The following is a 13,053-nucleotide window of genomic DNA, read 5'->3' as shown; positions in this document are numbered from 1 at the left end:
CCCCTAAGGTGTGTGTGTGTGTGTGTGAGAGAGAGAGAGAGAGAGAGAGAGTGAGTGTGAGTGAGTGAGTGAGAGAGAGAGGGTGCTTGTGTGTTTGTGCATCTGTGCGAGTGAGTGTGAGTGTCTTGAATATCCCAGGTGCCCACAGAGGCAAAACCATTCCCTGAGGCTCATGATGAAAAGAGCGAGTCACCGAGCTACACCACTGTATTTCACAATCATTTCCCTGTGGGGCCTAGAGCCCCAGGCTTCTATCTGGCTGCTAAATGTATTGTTGTTGTTAGCTACAAAAGAAAGGGAAATCGGACCAGTTACTGTCACGCATGGTTTGAATAAATCAAGATGATTCAGTGTCATTCTCACTGAAGAGACTAACCACACCCAATAGGAAACAGGCTAATTATTTTAAGATAATCTAGCTATTGTAAATATGTTGGCTGTAGATTTGCATGTATGTCAGTGACTGTATAAGTAATTGTGTTTTTAGTGTCTCACTTTTCTCACTCAAGTCATAATACCAAAATATATTCCATATTTTATCTCAGTCAAAGACAAAGTTATAGCACTTGCCTTCAGCGCTCTCTATCATCACGCACGCACACACACACACACACACACACACACACACACACACAGGAAGAGAGTGTGTGTTACAGAGAGAGGGAGAGAGCGAGCTATTCATAACACCTGGCTCCTGCTCCATGGCAACCATCAATAGCTAGACTGCCCAGGGTGGCCCAAGATCCCCTGATTCAGCAGCGCTTTTATTTGTTTGGAATTCATTATCCAATGAAAGAAATCCTGTCCCTCTCACTAACACATGGTCACTCATACACACACACAGACACACACACACACACACACACACACACACATACACACTTACACACATATTCATGCATACACATACAAACACAACTGTCCACACGCTGTCTCTCCCACACCATACACACGCATGCACGCAAACTGACTTAATCTCTCCACGTTCCCCTGACAATGCCACGTCTAGCCATCTGGTCACTCACTCACTCACAACCAATAACAACAGAAACAGGGGTCTCATCTGTGTGTGTTTCACATGAGATAGGAGAGAGAGCCAGGCAAGTCACTCACACCAATCTTCTGTGGTGGCTAATCATGGTAAATCATAATCCCCCCGCCCCCAAAATCAAACTCTTCATGAGGGTTTGGGCAAGCCCAGACATGCCCTCTATCACGGGACGCTGGACTTGGGTTCAGTCAGGCGGTACAGTAGGTAGTAACTCTGCAGACTTTGGCCCAGATCTGCCCCTGATCTGAACTACAGTACTGTACTGACTTCCATTTCCGGATCACATTGTACATCCATGGCTGTGTTGTGTAATAATGGCACATTACAGGGGTGTTCCGTAAACCAAAAGGTTTAATTTTTTTTTGTTTTGAACACAATGTTGTCATCTTACAGTAAGCTCTGACATCAAGCCATCGACAAACTCTTAAATCTGTTTAGAAGTGCCTAATCATTTAAGTATAGTACAGTGACATTATGTGTTCATTTATTTATTTATTTATTAAAAATAGGCCATACAAATGTGTTAAGAAAGGCTTTTGAATCCTTGAATATGTTTCTGGCTGTTTTGTGATCCTGAGCCAACAGTATTTGTGTGTGCCTCAGAGGACTAAAGCGCTGTGTGTTTGTCAAGTTGCCTGAGGGCCAGGACAGGATGGAACTCGGGGGAAACTACCCATAATGCCAGAGGACTGCGACGCATTACCAGGGGATTGTCGCCAAGCTACAACTGAGCCCAGTGAAGCATTGAGAGCTACATTGTTGTTCACGTCAGTCAACACATAGTATACAGCCCCCATGGGCACCGCGATGCTGTGTGTGTACGCAGACGTAAACTAGGTGACTTCCAGTGTTGATGGCCTACATGAGAACAAAGGCTTGACTGACGCTGATCACTATTTATCCATGTCATCCTAAATACACAGCAGCATTTCCCTCGCTGACAGTTTGTGACGAGGTATAGACATACTGTAAACATACACATACAAAACATGATGGGTTCTCAGAGTCTCAGACATGTGTGTTTGTGTGTGTGTGTGTGTGTGTAGGTGTACTGTACATGTACAAGTGTGATTGTAGTGTACATTTAATGTGTGTGTGCGTGCGTGTGCACGTGTCAGCAATGCATATCAGTGTATGGGAGAGGGCATAATATGGATTTGTATTTGGTTATGTAATTGTGTGTGTATGCATGTGTGTGTATTGTACAGTATGTGCTGTATATGCTGCTAAGATGGTATGCGTACAGTATGTGTGGGCTGAGAGTGTGTTGTGATTGTGTCTTCCTACCCATGCACTGAGCTGGTGAGTGAGTGTGTGTGTGTGCTGTGGTGTGCCCAGAGGCAGGCTGTTCCTACCAGGTGCGATGAGTGGGTGTATGTGTGTGAGTGTGTGTGTGTGTGTGTGTGTGTGTGTGTGTGTGTGTGTGTTATGGTGTGCCCAGAGGCAGGCTGTTCCTACCATGCACTGAGATGGTGTATGTGTGAGTGTGTGTGTGTGTGTGTGTGTGTGTGTGTGTGTGTGTGCTGTGGTGTGCCCAGAGGCAGGCTGTTCCTACCATGCACTGAGCTAGTGTATGTGTGAGTGTGTGTGTGTGTGTGTGTGTGTGAGTGTGTGTGTGTGTGTGTGAGTGTGTGTGTGTGTGTGTGTGTGTGTGTGTGTGCTGTGGTGTGCCCAGAGGCAGGCTGTTCCTACCAGGTGCGATGAGTGGGTGTCCTCCAACAGTCCCCACACTCCGGCTCATGTTCACGGCCCGCGCCTCCGTCACCATGGCGCCCTCGCTCTTCTTCACGGCCTCCGATTGGTGGTTGGCCTCGTGGGCGGGGGCGGGGGCGGACTTGACGCCCGGGGTCTTGATGAGGGCGGCGGGCTGGATCGAGATGGGGGTCTGCTTCAGGCTCAGGGCCTGCAGCGCCTGGGTTTGAGTCAGGGTGGAGGAGGAGGAGGTGGAGGAAGTGGATGAAGAGGACACTGCCCCCTGTTGGCTACGAATGGCCAGGTTCTGCACCTGCAAGGCAACAGAGAGAGCTGGTTCTGAATATGGCTCCATACATGCAATCCATCCTAAAGTAGACTTACAAGATGCTTCTGTAAGGAAAGTTGTTGTGATAAGGAGACGGCTTGATCCATTGTATGTATACAGTGTCTTTGGAAGTCTTTGGAATATCTAGCTTCTGTGTTGTGAATGTGTGCTGCACGTGTGAATCCAAGGTCTTAACCCAGCCCTCCTTATGGACACATCCACAAACAGGCACACACACACACACACATACATGCATCTGATTACACACACACACACACACACACACACACCTGTGTGAAGCTGGCCCCCATGTTATTAAAAAATGATTCAAATCACTGCTTTTCGTTTGTTCTACGTTTGTGCCGGTTTGTGCACACACACATACACACACGCACACATACACACACAAAGAAGCATTCTCCTGTCGGCATGCCAACCCACCTGTGCGGAGGCGGTCTGCGCTGCCCCGTCGGTCTGCAGGGCGGTCACGGTGGCCGTGGGGGTGAAGATGAGCTGGGGGGACAAAGGAACAGCACGGCCTAGGCTCCTAGCTACTTGCACAAGGTTACTTTGCTGAGCCTGAAAATCACACAGCAACACGGAGGGCTGCCTCAATCAACAACCAACACCTGCCTCTGGCCCTAGGGGCACATCACAGCAGACTTCAACAGCACAATGACAAGGACAGAGTGAGAGTGTTTTGTAACATTTCACTGAGGTATTGTGTAGCTTGCTACATATCAAGCCACAGACACAACATCCAATGAAAAACACCACATTGTCTGAGACGGTAATAGATCATGATCAAGACATCAAAGGCATGCTTGACAATAACTTGGCACATTACAAAACTGTATATAAGAGAAAAAGGACAGTCAATGATGTTTTTCTACAAATAAACCTTAATATAAATCTCAAGAATTGAAGTACACACAGCCAAAGCCAATCAAATAGTCCCCTGTCAAATAAAGCAGACCAAGACAACAGGCATAGGCAAAGATTAAGCTGTGTTGGTGAGAGAGTGGTGACAGCTGCATTATTGCAGTGTCTGGAAAATCAATAATAACCTATAAACACCATGATTTGAAGCTGACACCATTGAAGTTATACAATGATGATGCTTGCTGGCACGAGATACGGTGCTATTCAATAAGATGTGACTTGTGCAGACGCAGTTTGCTGCAAGCACATTTGGATACAACAGAAGTAGTTACACTACTGAGAACACCCCATCTGTTTCTGTGAGCACGATATATTTATGGATCATTTCAAGACTTAGGCACTTTGAGATCCCATGTTTGGCTTTTTTAATGTCTGTGAGCACAGGTGCTGTTTTTTGACATAAGTGGAAAATGACTGAGCTTACGAGTCTGCAATGTGCTGTCAGAATGACAGCTATTACCCGCTGTAGCGCTTTGGGCAGACTGACAGCTATCCAGTCTGAACTTGTCAGAACTGCACTGTGGTTCATTGCATAGAACAAAAGGAGATCAAGGAGAGATATCATCACTTAACACACTCCTGTCATGCAAGGGCCGCTGTGTTGTGTGTGTGTGTGTGTGTGTGTGTGTGTGTGTGTGTGTGTGTCCATGTCCGTGTGTGTGCATCTGAAAGAGAGAGAGCTAGACAGAGACAGAAAGAGAGAGAGTGTAAGAGAGAGATTATACTGTATGTGTGCCTGTTGGTGCTTGACTATGTGCCTGTGATCTTCAAAATTGCTCACACAAGTACTTGTGTATTACATGGAGACAGTGATGCAGAATTCTTAAAGGTGAAATCTTTTCACGTAGATCTCCATTAAACATAGTTGTTCTCGGGTTTGTTTCCGTTCCGACAGTACTCAGAAACCTCAAGAAACGGAGATCTGTCAGAAAAAATTGGCCGAATTTCCCGTCTAACGCAAATGTGATCTCTCATTGTTCTCATTGTAAGTTCAGTGCCAATGTAAACCTCTGTGCTTACTTTGTGCATATCAGAACTCTGGACCTTTGTGTAGTGTTCTTCGCTCAATACCCCACTAATGTAGGAGCACTAACGTGCAGAAAGGAGTAGGCGTGGATATGTGTGTGTGTGTGTGTGTGTGTGTGTGTGAGCCTTTCTTACCATCTGGGCCCGCAGGTACATCTGCGCTTGGCTGGCTGTGAGGGTGGGACTTGTGGGGTTGCCTAGCAGCACAGCCTGCTGGGATATCCCCGCCGGAGTGGAGCTCACACTCTGGGCTCGGCTGATGAGCTGAGCAGCCGCAGGAGAGGTGGTCAGATTAATCTGAGAGAGAGAGAGGGAGAGAGAGAGAGAGAGAGAGAGAGAGGGAGAGAGAGAGAGGGGGGGGAGAAAGAGAGAGAGAAAGGGAGGCATGGAGAGAGAGTAGAGGAAGGGGGGGGAGAGAGAGAGAAGGAGGCATGGAAAGAGAGAGGAGGAAGGGGGAGAGGAAGAGAGAGAAGGGGATAATGAAAAGGAGAAATGAGGCAAAGCAAGAAAGAAAGAGATAGAGAGAGGGAAAAAGAAGGAGGGAGATAAGAGAGGAGGAAGGGATAGAAAAGAGAGGGATAGAGGAAGGGAGGGGGAGGCAGAGAGATTGAGGGAGAGAAAATGATCACAATTTATGAAGTTGTTTCCATAAAAGTCCAGATTTATCTGTGCCATTCCCCCATAATGTCACATCAAAACTATGATTTAAAAAAACATCCCAACTGCCACCCAAAGCCATAGTTGCTATTGATGTATTATGCATGAACTGCCTGTTAGTATGAGAGAATATTAAACACATGACGATTTTGTTGTTGTTTATGTCTTGTTCATCCAAACGGATCAGTGATTTACTGGAGACTCACTGTGGCCTGAGACGATCCTGTCTGTGGGGATGAAGTACTCTGCCTCCCTGCCGCAATACTGGCCTGGGAGAGAGAGAGAGAGAGAGAGAGAGAGAGAGAGAGAGAGAGAGAGAGAGAGAGAGAGAGAGAGAGAGAGAGATGGGGGGGCGAGAAGAAGAGGGAGATGGAGATGAGAGAGATGGAAGAGTGAAAGATGAAAGGATAGAGAGATGAAGGGAGGGAGAGACAGAGACAGGATGATGGTTAGCTAATATACATTTTGCACACAGCTTTTGTCTACTCACTGTACGCACTCCATTTCCAGACAGAAAAAGACCGATATTATCAGATCAGCTTCAGAAACTGAAGTCTTCCTCCTGGATCTACCACACCCTTGTCATGGGCCCATGTCTAAATGAATGTTTTCTATTTTAAAAAGTACACTGGCGGTATTTTTAGAGCCCAAGAGGTTTATTTAGTCCAAACTCTGTCTTTGTTGTGATGAAGACCATCATTGGAGTGAAAACACAAAGACACCGTTGTTAAAATGAAACCATTCTGTGACTTTTTGTGTTTATACACTGCAGCTGTTTGTGAGAGAAGAGACAATTAGAGAGTGTCCAAAAGCTTGCGTGAGCTTGTGTCTATGTCCGGCCCTTGTTCTAGCTTACATGCATTTGTGTGCAATTTTGTCAAGGGTGTGTTGAAGTTATCCATTCTCCCTCAATGTCTCACCTCAACCACCTGCATATAAAGTGGGTCACAGGCTAAGCGTTGCCCCCGAAGGCAGCCATGTTTGTATGGTCCTTGGACACAATACACACAATACAGACATGTCCAAACGATGTCTTTTCTATGTCATTTTTGCAATATAGACATGATCTGTCCATGTCCATCAGACGTCTAGTGTTTAGTGGGACTAACACAGGTCTGCTACTTAACTTCACCTCTGTGAGGACAGGGACTGAATCTAGACCACAGATGACTCTGAAAAGGATTATGTGACTTTGGACCAGAATTAGAACATGGTCCACTCATGCTCACTAGTTTGCCTGAACTCATCATAATAAAAGACATCGTCAGCCTATCTACACACAGACTCATGACTACAGACACAATCAGACAGCCTGTGTGTTTCTACACCGCACATCTGCCCAGACAGACCACCCATAACAAGATACTGGCTTCACTGCAGTTTCCTGAAGGGAAGAAGACATTAAAACCTCCACGTCTAACCGTCTCAGTTTCGACTGGTCACTCCCCACCTGCTGTGCAGCCGTGTTTGGCTGCAGCTGCTCTGACGTGTTGGTGTTTCGCGGCTGCGTTATCTGGTGTGGTGGTGCTTTGGCGTGGCTGCGGTGGTTGTGGTTGTGGTTGTGGCTGTGGCTGTGGCTGTGGCGGCGGAGGAGGCGGTGGGTCCTCACCTGCTGCACGGCCGCCAGGCTCTGGAGCTGCGCGGTGCTCAGGTGCTGCTGCTGCAGGGCGGCCGTCTGCAGCATCAGGTGCTGCTGCTGCGCCGCGTACATCTGCTGCAGGTACTGCGCCGCCGTGCTGGGCTGCCTGTGCAGCGCCTGCTGGATCACCTGGACACACACACACACACACACACACACACACACACACACACACACACACACAGATGGGGGAAGGACACAAGGACAATACTCATCAGTAAAAATATTTTCATCAATTCATGCTTTACATGAATAACCTGCAGAGAGAGAGAGAGAGAGAGAGAGAGAGAGAGAGAGAGATGGGGGGAGGACACAAGGATGATACTAATCAGATTATACTCTTCAGTGTAATTTGTGTATAAGACACAGGACAGTGTTTTATATCAGTTGAACTCCATAGAGTTGTACTAGTCTAGAACTAGACTTCTGGAGGTGAGCATGCGCAAACAGCGCCCATTCTTCTTTGTGCTTACAAATACTGATGCAAATACTCCCCCTGCCTGTCATAAAGTGAATTGCAGAAACATGGTGGTATCGGGCTTGCCCTTACTGACATGACAGGCCTGAATACAATTCACTCCCACTTCCATGTCTGCTACTAAATACACTATTCCAAGCATTAGGATGTGATGAAGTGGGGTGTGCTCTCTAGCCTACACATGGTAGCCTCAATCATGGGCCCTCTTCAGTGTTTAACACTGTAAAGCGCCATGAGACATGTGTCATATTTTGGCGCTTTATAAGAGAAATTAAACTGAAATTGAAATTGAAATTGAATCCAAAGCACATTTCATTATTTTATCTTCATCTCACTTTTCAAGCACAAACTTGACTTTGGATGACTTCGTATTAGCAAATAATAAAACCTCAACAAGACATAATAATAAGTAAGAATATACATTCGAATATAACAGCTTCACATAATACAGAATTCAGTCTGCCCGGAATTCCGTCTGATTTTTAACAATAAACTAACAACAGCAACAGCAACATCAGCAACAGCTCAAAATGGGTTGCACCTTCTCGCTATCTTTAACAGACTGGTCCTTCCTCCCACAGCATCTGATATTCACAATGTAAACATTAATGCAAAGGTCTCAGTGCACAAAATAAAGTCACCTCTGTTTCACTAAGCTGGATAAGACAGGGAAATCTGCAGTGAGAGGTGACAATAGTGGTGGTGGTGGGTCAAATCATCTTTCTTGGCCAATGATAATGCAACATTATGATCCTTTACTCCACCCTATTTTCCTCATGATGTTGGTTTGACTGACAGCCTCTTCACAGTTGCCAAGCAACTGAGACGGCAGGCTTGACCCCAGACGGCAGGCCTTAGGCTTGTGTGAGGCCAGGCTGACCCTCTCTTTAATGGGGGAGGCACCAGCTAACACCTCCATTCAGAGCTTAACTGTGTTCTAGTGCTCCACGGCCTGTGTCTGTCAACACGGCTAAACACCAGCGAACTCTGATTTTGTGGTACCACCCACCTCTATATTTCTATGGTATTACCATCTCTATGGTGAAATCCTCACACTGAAGTAACAACAGTCTCAACACTAATGAGAGGCGCACACTACCCTGGATATTTTAAAGCTTAATATGTGAGCACGCTTGTCAATAAATTCTACATACCTCCTACACAGATATGTATATAGGTATTGATGATACAGCTGCCCAAAATAATGAACAATGTATAAACTGCAAGCCCCAGAAAAGCTTCAGTAACATCTATGGTGATTGCATTGATACTGAAGGGCTAGCAGCTACCAGCTCAGGTCAGGGGTGAAGTGGTTTTGTTAGAGGAGATTAATGGCCAGTCATAAGTGCCATGGCAACAAGGACACTCAGTCATTAATAACTGCCAGTGCACCTTCAAGCAGTCTCACTGCAATACATTTAACTGAGTCGATCCTGCCATGCATTTAAATGAAATCTAATGCTTTCACTAATGAGTGGGCTATTTCAAGTGTATAAATTAGATCACCAAAATAAGCCAGGGGGTGGCAGTATTGTATCAACGTCATGCCTGTTATGATAATTGGTAGCAGGATATGGAAATCAACGCCCCTTGCAAATAAACATAGCAAAGAGTGATTTTTTTTTTGTTTGACGCGGAACATTCATCATCCGAGAGCAGTTCCTCCCTCGCTATTGGTGCAGATTCAGCATCAGCATGCAGCGCCTACTCAAAGCAATGCAGCAACACAAAGCAACTGAACACTGTTTCCTACGTCAACTAGGATTTCTCTGCTTTTTGTGTCTAATCTCCTCTCTGCGTTCCCTTGGCAGATCTTCACAGGCGGTTGTGTGCCGAGCATAGTGTTTTGCCACATAACTGCATGGATCATTTGCATCTCCGATTTGATCTTAGATGCTCTTAGATGTTCTTAGATGTTCTCACATACAGGCTAAGAAATTCTAAGATCAAACTGAACAGGATAACAAGTAAAAAACTTGCTTGAATCATTTGGATAATCTCTGTTCTTTGTCTGGTGTGGTCTAATATGTGTTATGAAGCAGTATTACAATCTACTAGAGCAGTATTAGTGTGTGTTATGAAGCAGTATTACACTCTATTAGTGCAGTATGAGTGTGTTACGAAGCAGTATTTTTTATCCCCTGAATTATATATTTATATATATTTTAGAGATTTAACCATGTCTCTATGTCTGGAGCACTGTTGCCACTGTTGTGTTATGTCATGTCTTCTTGTTTTTTGTCAATGTCATTAATGTCGTCTATGTGTGTGTAAGCAGCCTACTCTTTTTACCTGCAATCAAATCTACCCTTGGGTACAATAAAAGTGACCTTACCTTAGTATTACACTCTATTAGTGCAGTATTAGTGTGTGTTATGAAGCAGTATTGCACCATGTTATCATGTGTTATCATGTGATGCAGCTTCTGGTTTTGGTGTGCTCAGCCCCAGGTGGACTCAGACAGTCTCGCCAGCCTGTCTTCTTTGTGTCTGGTGTGCCGCAGTGCCCGCAGTATGGCACGGTGTGTATGGCACGGTTAGATATGGCACCCTAAGGTGCCCTACAGCATGATGCAGGTTTTGGTCAAACGGCCCATTCAGCCGCATGTTTACCTGGACTGTCTGTCTGTCTGTCTGTCAGCTTTGTGTCTAGAGTGTGGTGATGCCAACTGTCTGGCCCAGGGTGTCAGGCGCTGGTTTGGCAAGACTGTGCTGCCAATGGCAAACAATGTGGTTCAGTGTGGTTTCATGGTTCGACTCAACCGCATGTTTACCTGAACCGTCTGCCTGTCAGGAATGCCACTGTAAACAGAGATCTGTGGGAGAGTCTGTCGGCCCGGTCCGTTGCCGCTGCTGCTGGTGGTGCTGCTGTTGGCACCCCCGTTGGCACCTCCATTGGCACTGCTGTTGGCTGTAGTGGTTGTCGTGGTGCTTGAGTTGGATGAACTAGACGAACTGGCCGCACTGCTGCTGCTGTTGTTGTTGTTGTTGTTGGTGGTGTGGGTGGCGGTGTTGTTGTTGTTGTTGTTGTTGGTTGTCGTGGTGCCCGAGCTGGAGGTGGCGGCACCGTGCTCGCCGTCCATGCTGCTGTTCCGCCGTCTCACCTTTGACCCACGGCTACCCCTCGGGCAAACTCTCTGCAAACTGCACAAGAGGAGGAGAAGACCGGTGGAGAGGAGAAGAGAGGAGAGGAGGAGATAAGACAAGGAGTAAAGAGGAAAAAAGAAGAAGAAAAAGAAGAGGAGGCAAATGGAGGAAGGTAAAAAAGGAAGAGGAGAGGAGAGGGGAGAAGAGAGGAAAAAAGGATGAAAAATGAGAACATTAGCATTTAATTATTTAGCAGATGCTATTATCTCATAAAAACCCATAGCACTACTGCTACACTACTAATGTGCACTATCTGTCTTTTGCTAAAGTGAAATGACCCCACATGAACCTGTGTGTGCCATGCTCTGTCTGTTGAGGTCTATAGGAGTTAAAAAAAAGGGAACAGTACAGGAGAAGTGACGAGAACAGAAAAGAGATTGCAACAGAAGAAAGGGGAAGAGAGGAGAAGGAAAAAAAGAAAAGAGATAAGAGGAGTATAGAGGACAGAGGAAAGAGAAAAGGAGAGAAGAATTGAGAAAAGAAAAGAGGAGACAATTAAAGTCTGGGCTCAGGTGAAGGTTAGGGTTAAGCAACACCTCAGGGAGAACTTTTGATGTGGAGATCACTTAGTTTTTGTGAAATGGCAAATGCTCAAGGGGTGGGCAGGATGAATGAATGCCTGTTCACACAGCCCCTTCACCTTCCACAGAAAGCTTTTAATTGAATCAGCCCCAAATCATGGCCCACACCCTCCTCTGAAGGCACCCTTTAATCAGTCCAGGACGGTCACCCCTGACCTGTCCAGCCCATGTCTGGAGGTTAGCCTGACAGCGGTCATGTGCTCCGCTGCAGCACTGTTGGTTTTACACACGCTGTGTATTATTGTAGCCACTAAGGCTGTCAGTGAAGGAGGATTGCAGGATTATGGCTGTGCAGGCTCCAGATGACATAGTGTTCATTCCAGGGAGTCGGAGAGAGAGAGAGAGAGAGAGAGAGAGAGAGAGAGAGAGAGAGAGAGAGAGAGAGAGAGAGAGAGAGAGAGAGAGAGAGAGAGCGAGGGAGAGAGAGCCGAGCTCGAGTTGCATGGAAAAGAACAGCGTAATAAGGACCATGTGAACGCCGAGGTGCTCTGTTGTCAACGTGTTACTATGTGACTCCTCTTACTGCTCTCGCTCTCTTGGGCATATAAACTCACACACGCACACACACACACTCTCTGTCATTCTCTCTCTCTTTCTGTGTCTCTTTCACTCTCTCTCTCTCTCAATCACACACACACACCCCCTCTGTCATTCTTTCTCTTTCTGTGTGTGTGTGTCTCTCTCTCTCTCTCACACACACACACACACACACACACACACACACACACACACACACACACACACACACACACACACACACACACACACACACACACACACACACACACACACACACACACATACACACACACAATTACACACACACACAATACACAGACAGGCACTGTTTCTCTCAGACACACTCTCATTCGCACGCACTCATTCTCTGTATGTGAAATCAAACAATGAACAATGACAGTTAAGGAAGTGCACATGTTCTGTTTGTCAGATGCTGGCAGAGGGTCTTTAAGCTAAGCAGAGAGCTAGCATAAACACGAGCCTCAGTTTCCCCCTCTCTTTTCTTTCAGCGATACAGTTTATGTACACAGCTCATGGTTGAAGATGACTTTCTAAATCAGGATTAAACATGAACATGATCTTCATAAATATCATAAACATCAGCATTAGTTTCTTTAGTATTTTCTCACCCTTTCCCTGAGGTCGAGGCACATCTCATACATGACATAGGGATCAGAGTTTTGTTCTGAATTAGTGCATTGATAATGCATATTTCTCTGGTCCCTAGGTCCCACAACATTCCTGCTATACAGCATTTTATAAATTGTATTACTATACTTTAATTTTTAAAATAATTTAGTGTTTAGCATTTTCTAGTTTTTCTTGTGGTCACAAAGCCACTAGATGTTACTGAATTTTCCAAGAAAAATCAGTTGAAATATTTTTTCAATATACTTATAGCTAGGATAAGCTTAGCCGTAAAATTAGATTCTTGTTGAGTTAAGTACATTTCCTTCTCTTGACGGACAAGAATGATCAACTTCGGAGGAAAAGT

At 45.7% G+C, this 13,053-nt stretch overlaps 1 protein-coding gene across 9 annotated transcripts in view; it reads right to left on the bottom strand.

Annotated features, from left to right (window-relative positions):
- Positions 1-13,053, bottom strand: part of LOC134093102 (polyhomeotic-like protein 2) — a 42,171-nt gene that overhangs the window by 13,591 nt on the left and 15,527 nt on the right. For 4 of the 9 annotated variants that reach the window (XM_062546417.1, XM_062546412.1, XM_062546414.1 and 1 more), the window contains exons 2-7: positions 10,587-10,956; positions 7,147-7,464; positions 5,903-5,965; positions 5,175-5,336; positions 3,513-3,650; positions 2,744-3,056 (exon numbers count right to left, since the gene is read on the bottom strand). In XM_062546417.1, coding sequence (XP_062402401.1) covers positions 2,744-3,056; positions 3,513-3,650; positions 5,175-5,336; positions 5,903-5,965; positions 7,147-7,464; positions 10,587-10,895 — 1,303 coding nt within the window. In that variant the 5' untranslated portion in view covers positions 10,896-10,956. Of the gene's footprint in view, positions 1-2,743; positions 3,057-3,512; positions 3,651-5,174; positions 5,337-5,902; positions 5,966-7,146; positions 7,465-10,586; positions 10,957-11,248; positions 11,279-13,053 lie in introns of all 9 variants that reach the window. The other 5 variants (XM_062546419.1, XM_062546420.1, XM_062546421.1 and 2 more) reach the window with 3 other exon arrangements.

This window comes from Sardina pilchardus, chromosome 9, assembly GCF_963854185.1.
Source record: "Sardina pilchardus chromosome 9, fSarPil1.1, whole genome shotgun sequence".
NCBI lineage: Eukaryota > Metazoa > Chordata > Actinopteri > Clupeiformes > Clupeidae > Sardina > Sardina pilchardus.
The sequence above is the reverse complement of the archived record's forward strand: the minus strand, read 5'-3'. Positions and strand labels throughout refer to the sequence as shown.